Source organism: Gorilla gorilla, chromosome 1 (genome assembly GCF_029281585.2).
Source record: "Gorilla gorilla gorilla isolate KB3781 chromosome 1, NHGRI_mGorGor1-v2.1_pri, whole genome shotgun sequence".
Classification (NCBI taxonomy): domain Eukaryota; kingdom Metazoa; phylum Chordata; class Mammalia; order Primates; family Hominidae; genus Gorilla; species Gorilla gorilla.
Genome location: NC_073224.2, coordinates 102,822,231 through 102,838,581, shown reverse-complemented (window position 1 = coordinate 102,838,581; position 16,351 = coordinate 102,822,231). Strand labels below are relative to the sequence as shown.

General features: G+C 48.1%; 2 protein-coding genes across 4 annotated transcripts; both read right to left on the bottom strand.

Moving 5' to 3' along the window:
* Nucleotides 1-96: 96 nt before the first annotated feature.
* On the bottom strand, nucleotides 97-4,494 carry JTB (jumping translocation breakpoint). The gene is made up of 5 exons (XM_004026786.5): nucleotides 2,766-4,494; nucleotides 2,572-2,609; nucleotides 2,289-2,371; nucleotides 1,414-1,493; nucleotides 97-420 (listed from the first exon to the last, which is right to left on the bottom strand). Exons 1-5 carry the CDS (start codon nucleotides 2,846-2,848, stop codon nucleotides 264-266), a joined length of 441 nt encoding a protein of 146 aa, XP_004026836.1. The 5' UTR covers nucleotides 2,849-4,494; the 3' UTR covers nucleotides 97-263.
* A 2,784-nt stretch (nucleotides 4,495-7,278) lies between these two features.
* RAB13 (RAB13, member RAS oncogene family) lies at nucleotides 7,279-12,516 on the bottom strand. 3 transcript variants are annotated; one of them, XM_004026808.3, is made up of 8 exons: nucleotides 11,778-12,516; nucleotides 10,384-10,444; nucleotides 9,156-9,216; nucleotides 8,854-8,931; nucleotides 8,354-8,443; nucleotides 8,167-8,232; nucleotides 8,023-8,076; nucleotides 7,279-7,804 (listed from the first exon to the last, which is right to left on the bottom strand). In XM_004026808.3, the coding sequence occupies exons 1-8, from the start codon at nucleotides 11,899-11,901 to the stop codon at nucleotides 7,727-7,729; spliced, it is 612 nt and encodes a 203-aa protein (XP_004026857.1). In that variant the 5' UTR covers nucleotides 11,902-12,516; the 3' UTR covers nucleotides 7,279-7,726. The 3 variants fall into 3 exon arrangements, with proteins under 3 accessions (XP_004026857.1, XP_055216071.1, XP_063550855.1); XM_055360096.2 differs by having other exon boundaries at nucleotides 11,682-11,787; XM_063694785.1 differs by lacking the exon at nucleotides 11,778-12,516 and adding an exon at nucleotides 10,647-10,665.
* Nucleotides 12,517-16,351: the final 3,835 nt, after the last annotated feature.

The following is a 16,351-nucleotide window of genomic DNA, read 5'->3' as shown; positions in this document are numbered from 1 at the left end:
GGTGGGGAAGACTTGGTAGATTAGGGCCTTAAGTAACCACCTCCTTTCCCTCTCTGCCCCCATGACTTCCTGCTCCAAGTTACAGAAGGGAAGGAAACCATTTTACTCTTTTTATTCTGCTCATTAATGATCTGAAAGAAGAAGATGGGGAAAAGGGGATTCCACCACAAGGCTCCAAAGAACCAAGAGTGCAAATCAGTCCATTTCACTTTCACTGTCTGAGATAGGGTCTCTAAGACCCAGGATACAAGGGTGGAATGTAGCTATATGGACTCGATTTGCTTCCGGACCTTTTCCAGAGCCTTTCTGTCCAATTGTCGCTGACGAATGATGACAAGACAAGCGAAGATCAGGGCCACACACACGACAGCCCCTTCGAACTTCCAAAATAAGCGTTGTTCCATCAAAGCTGAGCGGCAGCTGAGGGCAGGAAGGAATAGTTATTCCCAAGGAAGGCCAGACAGCTTCTCCCTCTAATTTCCCTCCTACTTCAGCCTAGCCAGGATATATTCAAGAGGAAATCAGAGCCAGGCTTCTATTGTGTGTATAGTACATAAATCCCTCTCAAATAGATCATTTAATTTATTCTCTGGATAAGCAGAGCTAGTATTAACCAATTTTACTGATGAGAAAATATGGCCAATAACATAGTGCTGAGGAGTAGAGCTGGGACTTGGGTTCAAGTAATTTGGCTCCAAATCCCGTCTTCTTTCTTATTATTTTTGAGATGGTGTCTCGCTCTGTCACCCAGACTGGAATGCAGTGGCGTGACCTTGGCTCACTGCAACCTCCACCTCCCTGGTTTAAGCAGTTTTCTGCTTCAGCCTCCCAAGTAGCTGGGATTACAGGTGCCCGCCATCATGCCCGGCTAATTTTTGTATTTTTAAGAGAGATGAGGTTTCACCATCTTGGCCAGGCTGGTCTTGAACTTCTAACCTCGTGATCCACCCGCCTCGGCCTCCCAAAGTGCTGGGATTACAGGCGTGAGCCACCCCTCCCAGCCTCTTTTTTTTTTTTTTTTTTTTTTTGAGACACAGTCTCGCTCCATTGCCCAGGCTGGAGTGCAGTGGCATGATCTTGGCTCACTCTAACCTCTGCCTCCTGGGTTCAAGCGATTCTCCCTGCCTCAGCCTCCCAAGTAGCTGGGATTATGGGCACCCACCACACCGGCTAATTTTTGTATTTTTAGTAGAGATGGGGTTTCACCACGTTGGCCAGGCTGATCTCGAACTCCTGACCTCAGGTGATCTGTTAGCCTCAGCCTCCCTAAGTACTGGGATTATAGGTGTGAGCCCGGCCCCCTCTTCTTTCAGATATTCCATGCTACCCCCAGACCAGGGGAAAAGGTGGGACCATCCATCTAAAGTCATAGGAGCAAAGGAGGTGATCTCAGAGAAGAGAAACAGCACTCACCTTTTGAACTCATTTCTCTTAGATGAGCTGCATGTGATTTTCTCTACATATCCTGTGGGACCACACTCAGGGGTAGTTTTCTGCCAGGAGAAAAGGAGCAAAGTACATGTTAGGAAGGGGCAACAGGATAAACAAAAAGGCTGCCATTCAGAAGGTGCAGGTGCCCAACTGCTATGGTTTGGAGTGGTAGGCAACAGAGAGCTAATGAAAGAGTTCTGATGCGGATGGTGGAGGTGGTGGTTGCATGATTACGAATGTATGTTAGAACACTTCAGGGGCAACAGTCTAGGAGTGGCAAGGATACATTCCATTCCAGAGCCTACTATACTAAAAGTGAATAAAACATAGTTATTTGAGGCCGGGTGTGGCGGCTCACGCCTATAATCCCAGCACTTTGGGAGGCCGAGACGGGCAGATCACGAGGTAAGGAGTTAGAGACTAGCCTGGCCAACACAGTGAAACCCGAGTCTACTAAAAATACAAAAATTAGCCAGGCATGGTGCAACACGCCTTTAGTCCCAGCTACTCAGGAGGCTGAGGAGGCTGAGGCAGGAGAATCGCTTGAACCCGGGAGGCGGAGATTGTGGTGAGCCGAGATCTCGCCACTGCACTCCAGCCTGGGCAACAGAGTGAGACTCCGTCTCAAAAACAAACAAAAAAACCATAGTTATCAGTTGAATACTGCCATTAGCTTGGAAAGAAAGGGGCACATTTTCAGGGGAAAGACAAGTACAGATTTGGACATACACTGAGACTGCAAGAAGAAAGAAAAAAAGATGATGCAAAGGCAGCTTAATAAGACTTGGATGTTAAGATGTTGCTTAAGTGTTTGCTTAGATGTTTAAAAAAAAAAGGGTAGAGAAATAGATACTCACAGCCCGGAAATTAGAGCATGGAGAGCACTCTTCTGCTACCACAAACTCTTCCACCAGCCAGCATGGCAAATTTGAGGTGCTTGCTGAAAGAAAAGATAAATGCCAGCCCCAGGCCATTCAGAAAACATTTCTCCCAGGCTCTGCCCATCCAACTTCCCGGCACAGCGCTTGCCCTCATTCCATGTGGTGCCGCCCTTTTCCACCTGTGCTCTTGGTATATGGGGAATATACTAAAACCAAAAACAAACGACGGGAAGTGTCGGGTTCCCAGACAATCACCCACCTGACAGCTTCTCTTCCTGCACGGGAGCCTCTGCTTGGCTGCAGCGGAGTTGGGGGAAGGGACAAAAGTCAAAACCCAAAAAATAGGGCACCCCCTCCTGCGCTGTCCATGGATAAGATCTCCCCCAACCCCGAGGCCGGGAACGATCCTGTCCTCCAGTGACCTCCTTTTCCCTCCCCTTACCTCCTCCTTACCAGAGCTTTAAGGTGAAAGCACAGAGCAACCAGCAGAGGTGGCGGCCCTGGGGGAGGCCAGGCCTCCCCGCGCCCGCAAGCATGGAGCGCCAAGTGTCGCACCTGTCGGAACAGAGGGACCTACTCCACAGGCCTCGTGCCTCCGTCGGAGCGCAGAGGCGGCACTTACTCTGCAGCCCTCCCAGAGGTTCCAGGTCAGGGCAGGGAAGGCCGGAGTTGCCTATTGGAGCAGAGGATCTATCAGGACGTCCCCGTTGCCACAGCGAGAAAAATCGATATGCTTTTGCGGGCTAGGGAGGCGAGCGCCTTCTGCGGGGTACGCAGGGCGCTGGAGGAAGGGCCGGCGGGGGCTCGCGGCCCTAGCGCCCGCTCACCTCCGCTCCCGCCCCCGACGCAGCCATCTAGCCCCGTGGAGGATCCTCGGGCGCGGGACCGAGCTCGGGGCCCGGTGTTCCCGGGCGCGTTCGGTCGTCGCCCGCTGGGGCTTGTAGTCTTCCGCGTCGGTGGCCCCTCGCCTGCTGCTCACTGGGAATTAGCTCGGCGCCCCGTTGCATTGTGGTCTTGGTAGTCTTTGCGAGAACGGCAAATGGCGGTTGCAGAGGCTCGTCCGGATTCTCGGCTCGCTGCTCCCTGGCTGGCGCGTGTTTGTTCATTCTGGGCTAGGTGAGCAGGGACAATACGTCGCCCTCTCAGGACTTTGCTCTCTCCTTAAAACCCGAGGATTCACCGTCAAGCTTCTGGTTTCTCTGACATCCTTCCCCAGCCGCCCCTTCATCGCCACCGATGGTCCAGTGGAGAAGCTGTGTTGGAGGTCAAGGGATGGAGGCGAAACTGCGCGTTCTCCTCCCTGCAGAAACCGGAATATCCGACACACATGGCGAACATGAAACTTTCTCCTTGTCTCTTGACTCCCACTCCGCTACACAGATGAACGGTGTTACCTTCCCTCATGTTAGTTTGCTAAGCCTACTCCTCAGAGCTGGTCCTTTGCATAACCTCTTCAAATGTTCTCAACTCTCCCTTGCTCCTACATAATGGAGTAATCACAAGTGCAATGAGAAAAGCATGAGATTTGAAGTTCCATAAGTATTGAGTCTAGGTTCTGGTGGTTAGTAACTCCATGATCTTAGGAAAGTATCTGTCAGTGTTCTGTGTAAAACGGAAATGCTAATGTGTATTCACCAGGACTTTTTCTTGCGAGAGGCAGATGAAATGTATCTCCGTTTCATGAGTAAGTTCAGAGAATATAAGTGACTTGTCCAAGGTCAGCAAGCTAGTGAGTGGGAAAGCTGAGGCTTAAGCCTAGACTGTCAACACCCAGGCCAAAGATTCATTGCCTGCCTTTCATCTTATAGAGTTAAACCTTGATGCACACTCAGACCTGCAGTGACTTGACCAGCACTGTGGGTTCATGCTTCACTGTCTGATAACGAATTTTCATTTAATTTTATTTTTTTTCTTAGACAGGGTATAGCTCTGTCACCTAAACCTGATGAGGGCTGAACCTTCATTTCGCCCTTTTTTGTTTGTTTGTTTTTGGTTTTGAACGAGATGGACTCTGGCTATGTTGCCAGACTGGAGTGCAGTGGCAAGTCACAGGAGCCATCATAGTGCATTACAGCCTGGAACTTCTCGTCTTCAGGGATCCTCCCAAGTAGCTGGGATTTCAGGCATGTGCCACCATACCTGGCTCTAATTTTGAATTTGTTTCTTTAAATTATTATTTGTGTTTGCTGAAATTGTGTGTGTGTGTGTATTATTTTTGTGTATGTGTGTGAGTAGTTATATGTTACATAAAGTAGGTTGCGGGGTTTTTTCCAGTAATGTTTAGCTATAATTGAAGTTTGGGCCGAAATCTGCTAGTATTTGTTACTCCTCACCAAATCCTACCTTATCTCACAACAAACTGTAAGATCTTGTGATATTTCACTTCCAATAACCTTACCAGGCATCAGAGTGGGGTCTCTACTCTGAAATTAAATATCTGCCATAAGGTATGTTGAAGACGTTAGTCTCTTTCCCAGGAGGCACAAAGTGCAAGTCTTTTCCTCATCGCTTGAGCAAATTAAACCTACTGGACAGTTTACTACAGAACTCAAACACAGCTGGGCGCAGTGGCTCACGCCTGTAATCCCAGCAATTTGGGAGGCCGAGGTGGGCGGATCACCTGAGGTCAGGAGTTTGAGACCAGCCTGACCAAAATGGAGAAACCCCGTCTCCACTAAAAATACAAAATTAGCTGGGCATGGTGCCGTATGCCTGTAATCCCAGCTACTCGTGAGGCTGAGGCAGGAGAATCACTTGAACCCGGGAGGTAGAGGTTGCGGTGAGCCGAGATCACACCATTGTACTCCAGCCTGGGCAACAAGAGCAAGAATTCATCTCAAAAGAAAAAAAAAAGAACTTAAACATAAGCCACAAATAAGGCTTATCATTACCTCATCAATGCTTGGATACTTACATTTATCAAGTTATTACATTTTGCTGTGTAAAAAATATTATGTATGGTGAAAGGGGGATATATATATTATGTATTAAAATATGTATTATATATTATATATTAAACATATAATATAATTATATATAATTATATATTATACATAATATATATTAAATATATAATTATATTATATATTTAATATATATGTATAATTATATGTATATATTATATATAATTATATGTTATATATAATATATGTTTATAAACATACATGTTATATGTTTATTATATATTTCATATATATTTAATATATAATATATATAATTATACATTGTAATATATAATATATAATATAATATATATATACTTAAGGATGCTGTGCATCAAGCCTGAATTTTTTTTTTTTTTTTTTTTGAGATGGAGTTTCGCTCTGTCTCCAGGCTGGAGTGTAGTGGTGCGAACTCTGCTCACAGCAACCTCTGCCTCCTAGGTTCAAGCGATTCTCCTCCCTCAGCCTCCCAAGTAGCTGGGATTACAGGCACCCGCCACCACGCCCAGCTAATTTTTTTTGTATTTTTAGTAGAGACGGGGTTTCGCCATGTTGGCCAGGCTGGTCTCAAACTCCCAAACTGAAGTGATCCACCCACCTCGGCCTCCCAAAGTGCTGGGACTACAGGCATGAAACAACGTGCTCAGCCCAAGCCTGAATTTTCTTTTGCATTTCCAGTAGTTTTGCCATCTTTGTTATTCAGTAAAGAGATGTTTTTGTTTTCGTTTTTGTTTTTTTGAGACAGAGTCTGGCTGTGTCGCCCAGGCTGGAGTGCAGTGGCGTGATCTCAACTCACTGCAACCTCCGCCTCCCAGGTTCAAGTGAGTCTCCTGCCTCAGCCTCCCAAGTAGCTGGGACTACAGGCACCCTCCACCACTCCTGGCTAATTTTTTTTTTTTGTATTTTTAGTAGAGACGGGGTTTCACTATGCTGGCCAGGCTGGTCTTGAACTCCTGTTGTGATCCACCACACCCAGCCAAAGAGCTGTTTTTGTTAAAATTTGCTTGTCCCAGGCTGGGCGCAGTGGCTCACGCCTGTAACCCCGGCACTTTGGGAGACTGAGGCAGACTGATCACTCGAGCCCAGGCGTTCAAGACCAGCCTGGCCAACATGACAAAACCCTGTCTCCACTAAAAACACAAAAGTTAGCCAGGTGTGGTGGCACGTGCCTGTAATCCCAGCTACTCGGGAGGCTGAGGCAGGAGAATCGCTTGAACCCGGGAGGCAGAGGTTGCAGTGAGCTGGGATAGTGCCACTGCACTCCAGTCTGGGCGACAGAGCCAGACTCGGTCTTAAAAAAAAAAAAAAAGTCCTTGTCCCTCTGCTTATAAGTACCACCAAAGGGCTATATTAACTGACTACTGTGGCCAGGCATGGTGGCTCATGCCTGTAATCCCAGCTACTTGAGAGTCTGAGGCAGGAGGCAGAGGTTGCAGTGAGCTGAGATCACACTATTGCACTCCAGCCTTGGAGACAGAGCAAGACTCTGTCTCTAAAAATAAATGAATAAATAAATAAAATAACTGACCATTGTGCCTGGCACTTAGTAGATGCTCTATATATATTTAAATTGCTCAATATACATATATGAATAAATGAACTTCTCATTTTCCTCACGAATAAAAGCAGATACTAATGCCTATCAAATAACTAAATGGATTGCTGGCAGAATCAAAGAAGCTTGCACAAATCACTGGATAAATCACTAGGTGCAGTTATTTCCCTGAGGCTAGGACTGTTAGAGTTCTTCTTGCTGGGAATTTCCTGTGCTCAGGACAAGGCTGTGCCCACAAGGGCATCCGGACCCCATGGCGGAAAGAGGATATCCAGACCTTCAGATCACTCTACCTCCTGCTCTTTGCTATTTTCCTTACCAACAGAACAGCTAGGGAAGAGACAGCAGTAGGATTAGTCCTGGTTCCACAGAAACCCAGCCTGATTCGGGTAAATCAATCACTTTGAAGACACAGTAATTGGATTTGAGTGGAGAACAATTCTGACAATAATCCAAGTTACCCAAAACATTTGTGCAAATGGTGGCCTTTAATACCAAGAAAGACCATGACAAGTGACAGAACAGGAGCAAATTCCCTAGTGTAGTGCCGAGCTAGCCCTTTGCAGGACCCTAAAACCTGATCTAGTAACAGAATAAATCAGTGTATTTACATTTATGTTTGCCCTGAAAACCCAGGTAAGGTCTGAAGCCTGAGGCATCTCTCCTTCCTTTCCTCCTCCCTCTCTTCCTACCTCCTTGCCTTCTTTCACTTCCTCAATTCATTCCTCTCCCTTCTCCCTTCCTCTCTCTTCCTTCTTTTCCTTTCTGCTTTTCCCTTTTCTCCTTTTTCTCCTCATTCTCTTTACCATCTACCTATGTGTCCCTCCAAGCCCCTCTGCTATTTCTCCCCTGCTCACTCCCTCTGCCATTGTCTCCCTCAGGTTCAGCTTCCGGGGTGGGGAGGCAAGAAAGGGTCCTCAGCCCAGGGAGCATTTGTTGGTGTTCTTCTTGTCACAAGTTTTCAGGTCAGTACTGGGAGGCTTGTTGCCGTTTCCCTAGAGGGAGAAGGGCACAGGGGTCATGGTGTGAATGGATGGTTAGGGTAGGAAGGTATAAACTGTTTAAAGTAAATCCACCCTCATGAGAAATCTTAGCATTGCTCCCCGTTTTTATCAACACCAACACACACACACACACACACACACACACACACACACACATACATACACACACACACCCCAGAGTTGTACCTAGTCCAGCAAAACCAACTTACTGATCTCCGGCCTCCTGACTTGAGCAAGATGTCCCGGGCCAGGGAACTAAAAGCCTAAAGTGGGGAACAGAGTCAGTTTGGAGGGAGGAGAATCTACCTTCTAATACTTCCTCTCTTGGTCGGGGATGGGGGTGTGGATCTCACCTCATCCACATTCATACTGGATTTAGCACTAGTTTCGAAAAATCGGATTCCGTGCTCTCGAGCCAACTATAAGGGGTGAAGTGGGAAGAAGAGAATTGAATTAAGGACAGCAGCCAAGTCCTCTGCAATGCAACCTATCTTGGCCCTCCCAGCCCAGTTCTAGAACATTGCTCAGCCTGGCCCTCACCTTATCGGCCTGCTCCTTCTGCACCTTCCTCTTGGCCTCCATGTCACATTTGTTCCCCAGCAAGAGGCGCTCCACCCCAGCCGAGGCATTCTGGGGGCAAAAGACAAGTAAAAGTTAGGTCCTGCCGGCCGGGAGCGGTGGCTCACGCCTGTAATCCCAGCACGTTGGGAGGCCAAGGCGGGTGGATCACCTGATGCAGGAGTTCAAGATCAGCCTGACCAACACGGAGAAACCCCGTCTCTACTAAAAATGCAAAATTAGCCGAGCATGGTGGTGCATGCCTGTAATCCCAGCTACTTGGGAGGCTGAGGCAGGAAAATCGTTTGAACCCGGGAGGCAGAGGTTGCAGTGAGCCGAGATCCTGCCATTGCACTCCAGCCCGGGCAACAAGAGCAAAACTTCATCTCAAAAAAAAAAAAGTTAGGTCTTGCCTATCCTGATGGACCCCTTCATTCTCCAGGTTCTAACCAGTTTCCCCATCTCTTTTGGAGGGTCCTCACCTCCTTGATGCTTTTCATCCAGTTCTGAATATTCTCGAAAGATTTCTCATCCGTGATGTCGTATACTAGGATAATGCCCTGGGAGATGACAAAATTCACCTTGGACCATGTTCCCATTGAGGCTTCCCACTGCCCTGTAAGTGACCCCGCATCCATGGCTCTAAACACTAGACCATGTTGGGCCATCTGCAACCCACACTGCACCCCTCCCATTTTTACCTGCCCCAACCCCTGACCCTTTGTATTCATAATATATTCTGTAGCCTCATCCTTCATCCTTTGTTCAGACCCACACTTCATACCATGGCTCCACGGTAGTAGGCAGTAGTTATTGTCTTGAACCGCTCTTGGCCAGCTGTGTCCCTAAAGAAGGAGAAGGTTTCATGGGATGGAATAGAGGGAAGAATTCTCCAATGGAATAATTCTTCCTCTCTCACAAGAATTTAGCTTTTGTAACATGGTGGGGCAACAGAATAAGGAAACAGTAAAGGGGAACGGGATTAAAGACAGTTGAGCTGATTTCCAGAGATGGTAGTGGCCCAAGAAACAAGATGTCTTTGCTTATTCATTGAATGTTTGCTATGTGTCAAGCACTGTGTATGTATCATTTTATCTAATCCTTACTCTTTCCTTGTAAGACATGTATTATTGTCTCTATTTTAAAAATGAGGAAACACGCCAGGTGCCGTGGCTTGCGTCTATAATCCCAACACTTTGGGAGGCTGAGGCGGGTGGATCACCTGAGGTCAGGAGTTCGAGACCAGCCTGGCCAACATGGTGAAACCTTGTCTCTACTAAAAATACAAAAATTAGCCTGGCCTGGTGGCGGGCGCCTGTAATCCCAGCTACTTGGGAGGCTGAGGTCGGAGAATCACTTGAACTCAGGAGGCGGAGGTTAAAGTGAGCCTAGATTGTGCCATTGCACTCCAGCCTGGGTGACAAGAGCAAAACACTCCAGCCTGGGTGACAAGAGCAAAACTCTGTCTCAAAAAAAAAAAAAAAAAAAAAAGAGGAAACAGATTTGGATAGGCTGAATAATTAATGAAGGTCAGGCAGGAGATAACTAAAAGAACCAGATTTGCGCACCAGTCTGCTCTTATATGTCATAGCATAATGCCTCCACTAAGCTTCATACCACTAAAACACCTTCAGGGTCTATATTTGGCTCTCTGGGCTCACCATATTTTGGAGAAAACACTAGACTTAGAGTCAAGTCTTAATTCTGCCTTTGCCATTTAACTGCTCACAGCCTGTTTCCATGTTATGACTGAACAGTTGTTTGTTGTCAAATTAAGAGGATGCTCTGCAGCCAGAGGAGGCAAGAGTTACAAAAGAGTTGGAACTAGTTGGGAGAGCAGGAAGAGAGATGGAAGGACAGCTGAGTGCATCCGGAGAAATGCCAGAAGTGCTCCTTCTAGCACTTCTAGAAGGAGCAATGGGGAAAGGAAGAGAAATGAAACAAAATAGAAGGAAAAACGTGTAGGAGGTAAATGGGGAAGTCTGGCGAGGCATCCCAGAGGACTGACTTACCAGACTTGTAGTTTGATCTTCTTCCCCTCTATATCCACAGTGCGGATCTTGAAATCAATTCCTAGGGGTGGAAGGTATGCACTGAAGTTGAGACATGCATGCACACATGTAAAACTGTGTGATGGGAGGGACAGGAACGGAGCAGTGCTGGCACCAGAAATTCTGCAGGGGAGGCACTTGGGGAGCAATCTTGTTGGAAATGCCAAGCTAGGAGAATTTTCCCAAAGCTGTATTTGTATAGCAAGAATACTATTTTTACATACATTTTATGGATTTTGGGAGGGAAAAGGTGATGAAAATTCTGCATGGAGGCTTAAAATCCTTAGGCCGCCTCTTGGGTCCATTCAGTTATACCAGCTGACAACTCTCTGAATTCAGTCTCTGTCTCCCCCCAGATACTACTTTCACATTCCTCTTCTCTGTTTTCTTAGAGCCCTCTACTCTTGGTATCCCACCCACCCTCCTAGTAGAGAGTAAGGAAAAAAGTAGCTGAAGCCAGTCTATGTGAATTAACTAGTGGGCCAAACTTGGCACTAGGAAAGTCTGAGGCTAAACAGGATTACTTTTGAGACAATTAGGAAAGAGGGGCATTTTTCCTTTTCCTTTGTAACCAGAATTGTTGTGAGACTCTTCCTGTCTATTTCCCAAGCCAGAGGAGATGAAGAAAGAAGAGAAGGGAGGAGGGGAGACAATGTTCTTCTTAGTAGAAACTTGGGCACCTCCCCCAAGCCTACTGGGGGCCCCTGGGAGGAGGATGAGTCACCAGGCTGACTCAGAGACCCCAAAAGTCCCCTCATTTCCACGTTCCTCACCAAGCTGGCTGCATATTCATGATCACAGTCCTTGGGCCACCCTCCAGCACACCCAGCCACCTTGTTCCACCCTTCCCAAACCCTTGTTCAGCTGAGGTGCAGGGAGACTGGGGCAGGGAACCTGGGAAGTAGATGGTGAGGTGGGGACACAGTGGGAGAGTTTGAAGCTCAGCAAGACAGAAAGAGCCTAGCGGATCGGATCGGGAGAAAAAGATGTGGCGGACAGGGATACAGGAAACATGGAGAGTGGATCGAGAGAGTTCTAGGTGGTGGGGGTAGGGGAAGAGGGGCACAGAGAAAAATAGAGAAGAGTTCTTGTGGATTTGGGGAGACTAAGGCGATGGTACCAAGAAAATGAGGAGCTGGCAGCAGTTGAAGAGTTACCTGAAGGCCTCAGAGAGGTGAGAGTTTTGGTTACTATACAGAGACATGCATGGGGGAAGGGTCAGAGCCAGGGGTTGAGGGACTAGAATTTAGGAGCCTTACTCTAAGGGGACTGAAAAGTGGGGTCACTAGTAATCCAGGAGCCGGAGAAGGAGGTCACAGGAGAGTCGGGGTCTGGGACATGGCCAGCGGGCTCACCGATGGTGGAGATGTAAGTGTTGTTGAAGTTGTCCTCTGCAAAGCGAATGATCAGACAAGTCTTGCCCACCCCCGAGTCCCCGATCAGCAGCAACTTGAAGAGGTGGTCGTAGGCTTTGGCCATGGCGGACACCGGGGGAGCCGGGGGAGGGGAGGGGAGCGCCCGGCACTGGTAGGCGGGACTGGACGGTTGGCAAACAGAGCGGCACGGAGCCCAGGCCAGGAAGAAGTTTTCCTGCCTCTCCGCCCAGGCTCCGGGAAAGAGGAGAGGCGGCACCCCTCCGGGCTCCACCCCCTGCCCGCCCACCCTTTTGAGCAGGACAAGGCTGCCAGCCCGGCCTCTGTTCTCTCGGTTTTCCCTTCCTAGCTTAGGCCGGCCTGTCTCTCTCGCTATTTTCCACAGCCTTTCGGTAATTGTAGCTCCCCTCTTAGGACCTTACTCTTCCATTCTGAGGCCAGAGAGGCTGGGGTGAAGGGAAGTAGAGGTTTAACCACGACGACCAGAAATTTTAGAAGAGAAATTTTAGAGGGATTAGGGGAAGAGAACCAAGAGTTTTGGGAATAAGGGTGAAGGTAGGGAGAGCACTAGAAATTGAAAAAAAAAATGGGGCTGAGTTTTGGAGATGCTATTCAACGAAGCTAGAAGATGAGTTATCATCGGTTTCTGGGGCTGAGTAAAAGGCAGTCCTAGAATTTTACTGTTAGTTGTCCAAGCCCTTAGTTCTATGGGTCCCAATTCACTTTGAAAAAAGTGGGATGCGCAGAAGTAGGTTATTTATTGAGTCAGTCTGCCCCCTGGTGGAACAGGGTGAAAACGTAAATTAGTTATACAAAATCGGCCCCACCACCCCAACACACACAGCCTACCTAGACACATCCTGGGGCTTCAGTTGGAACGATCTCTCTTATAGGGACCCATGTGTGATTTCTCTGACCAAATAGCTTAGGAAAACAGAGATTTGAACTAACAATATCATTCTTCACGTGGATCTTTTAATATGGCCCACTTAAGGTGCAGTACTCCTGAAATCTCACTCAATAGGCCATGAATGTGTAGCCTTGGTAACCAGGAAGCTGAAATATGAACAGCACGGGTATAAAGAAACAAGTTTGCCGGGCGCGGTGGCTCACGCCTGTAATGCCAGCACTTTGGGAGGCCGAGGCGGGCGGATCACGAGGTCAGGAGATCGAGACCATCCTGGCTAACACGGTGAAACCCCATCTCTACTAAAAATACACACACACACACACAAAATTAGCCGGGCGTGGTGGCAGGCGCCTGTAGTCCCAGCTACTTGGGAGGCTGAGGCAGGAGAATGGCGTGAACCCGGGAGGCAGAGCTTGCAGTGAGCCGAGATTGCGCCACTGCACTCCAGCCTGGGCGACAGAGCCAGACTCCGTCTCAAAAAAAAAAAAAAAAAAAAAGAAAGAAAGAAAGAAAGAAAGAGAGTAAAAGAGAAACAAGTTTATCTCTGCCTTTAGAAAAAAATTATTCTTGCTATATGTGTGCTGGGGGTGGAAAAAAATACGAAACACGAAAGAAAGAAAATATTATCTAAGACCTGTTGCGGTGGCTCACACTTGTAGTCCCAGCACTTTGGGAGGCCAACGTGAGAGGATCCCTTAAGCCCAGGAGTTCAAGACCAGCTTGGGCAACATAGTGAGACTGCTTCAACAAAAAAAAAAAAAAAAAAAAAAAAAATTAGCCATACATGGTGGTGTGGCCTGTAGTCCCAGCCGCAGCTACTTGGGGGACAGAAGTGGGCAGATCACTTGAGCCCAAGAGTCCAAGGCTGTAGTGAGCCACGATTATGCCACTGCACTCCAGCCTCGGTGATACAGTAAGATCCTGTCTCAAAAAATTTTTTTCTTATTTATTTTTTAATTAATTTTTTTGAGACAGAGTCTTGCTCTGTCGCCAGGCTGGAGTGCAGTGGCTCAATCTCGGCTCACTGCAACCTCCGCCTCCCGAATTCAAGCGATTCTTGTGCCTCAGCCTCCGGAGTACCTGTAATCCTCTGGGATTACAGGTGCCCGACACCACGCCCAGCTAATTTTTGTATTTTTAGTAGAGATGGGGTTTCACCATGTTGGCCAGATGGTCTCGATCTCTTGACCTTCTGATCCGCCCGCCTCAGCCTCCCAAAGTGCTGGGATTACAGTCGTGAGCCACCACGCCCGGCCCTATTTTTTTTTTTTTTTTTTTTTTTGAGACGGAGTCTTGCTCTGTCGGCCTAGGCTGGGGTGCAGTGGCGCGATCTCGGTTCACTGCAAGCTCCGCCTCCTGGGTTCACGCCATTCTCCCGCCTCAGCCTCCTGAGTAGCTGGGACTACAGGCGCCCGCCACCACCCGGCTAATTTTTTGTATTTTAGGTAGAGACGGGGTTTCACCGTGTTAGCCAGGATGGTTTTGATCTCCTGACCTCGTGATCTGCCCGCCTTGGACTCCCAAAGTGCTGGGTTTACAGGCGTAAGCCACCGCGCCCGGCCTATTTTTATTTTTATTTTTTAATTTTTATTATTTATTTTGAGGTGGAGTTTCGCTCTTGTTGCATAGGCTGGAGTGCAATGGTGTGATCTGGGCTAACCGCAGCTTCCGCCTCCCTGGTTCAAGCGATTCTCCTGCGTCAGCCTCGCGAGTAGCTGAAATTACAGGCACCCGCACTACCCCCTGCTAATTTTGTATTTTTAGTAGAGACGAGGTTTCTCCATGTTGGTCAGGCTGCTCTCGAACTCCCGACCTCAGGTGATCCACCCGCCTCTGCCTCCCAAAGGCCTGGGATTACAGGCGTGAGCCACTGCGCCCAACCTTTATTTTTATTTTTATTTTATTTTTTGAGACAAAGTTTTGCTCGTCACCCAGGCAGAAGTGCAATGGCTCAATCTCTGGTCACTGCAACCTCCGCCTCTTGGGTTCAAGCGATTCTCCAGCCTCAGCTTCCCAAGTAGCTGGGATTACAGGCGCCTGCCACGACGCCCAGCTAAATTTTTTTTTTTTTTTAGTAGAGACGGGGTTTCACCATGTTGGCCACGCTGGTCTCGAACTCCCGACGTCACGTGATCCGCCCGCCTCAGCCTCCCAAAGTGCTGGGATTACAGGCCTGAGCCACCGCGACCGGCAAAGAAAAAATTATTATTATTATTATTATTATTAATTTGAGACGGAGTCTCGCTCTGTTGCCCAGGCTGCAGTGCAGCGGCGCGATCTCCGCTCACTGCAAGCTCCGCCTCCCGGGTTCACGCCATTCTCCTGCCTCAGCCTCCCGAGTAGCTGGGACTACAGGCGCCCGCCACCGCGCCCGGCTAATTTTTTGTATTTTTAGTAGAGGCGGGGTTTCACCGTACTAGCCAGGATGGTCTCGATCTCCTAACCTCGTGATCCACCCGCCTCGGCCTCCCAAAGTGCTGGGATTACAGGCGTGAGCCACCGCACCCGGGCAGGAAAAAATTATTCAAGGGAGTCTCTCTCGAGCCTATTCTGGCTGCCTATAAAAAATTAAAGGCCGGACGCGGTGTCTCACGCCTGTAATCTCAGCACTTTGGGAGACCGAGGCAGGTGGATCACGTGAGGTCGGGAGTTCAATACCAGCTTGGCCAACATGGTGAAACCCCGTCTCTACTAAAAATACAAAATTAGCCGGGCATGGTGCCGCATGCCTGTAATCCCAGCTACTGGGGAGGCTGAGGCAGGAGAATCGCTTGAACGCGGGAGGCGGAGGTTGTGGTGAGCCGAGATGGCGCCATCGCACTACAGCCTGGGCAACAAGAGCAAAACTGCGTCTAAAAAAAATAAAAAATAAATAAAAAAAAAAAGAAGGCATCTTTCACTTATCCCCATCACCTTCTGTGTCCATGCTTGTCCCTTCTCAAGCTAAACTATTCAATCTCTTTTTGTCTATTCTCTCACCTCTCATTATCTCCTTGAGTCTTCCCTATTTCTTTTCACTGACCAAACTATGTCTCCCCTGTTTATTTATTTATTTATTTATTTAAGACGGAGTCTTGCTCTGTCACCCAGGCTGGAGTGGATCTCGGCTCACTGTAACTTCCGCCTCCCAGGTTCATGTGATTCTCCTGCCTCAGCCTCCAGAGTAGCTGTGATTACAGGCACACGCCACCACGCCTGGCTAATTTTCGTATTTTTAGTAGAGACTGGGTTTCACTATGTTGGCCAGGCTGGTCTTGAACTGCTGACCTCAGGTGATCCACCCGCCTTGGCCTCCCTAAGTGCTGGGATTACAGGCATGAGCCACTGCGCCCGGCCTAAACTGTTAAATTAAGCCAATAGAAAAAGAGTTAAGAATATAGGTATTTAAAAAATAGGACGGAAGTCCTGGATATGGCTCCTTCTCCTTGGTGTTTTCCTCAACCTTTCCTATTTATTAGGCTCCAACTGTCAAGGTATGGCACAAAATTTTAAAAGTGTCCATTTATCCCTGGATAGTGATCAGACGCTGACCTCAAATTAGCAAGGTAACCCTCTCAACATGGTGACGCATATGTGTCACAACTAACAGTTAAAGACCTTCCGAAAATGGTAACTCCCTTGTCTCCCCACTGCGGCGGATCAAAGT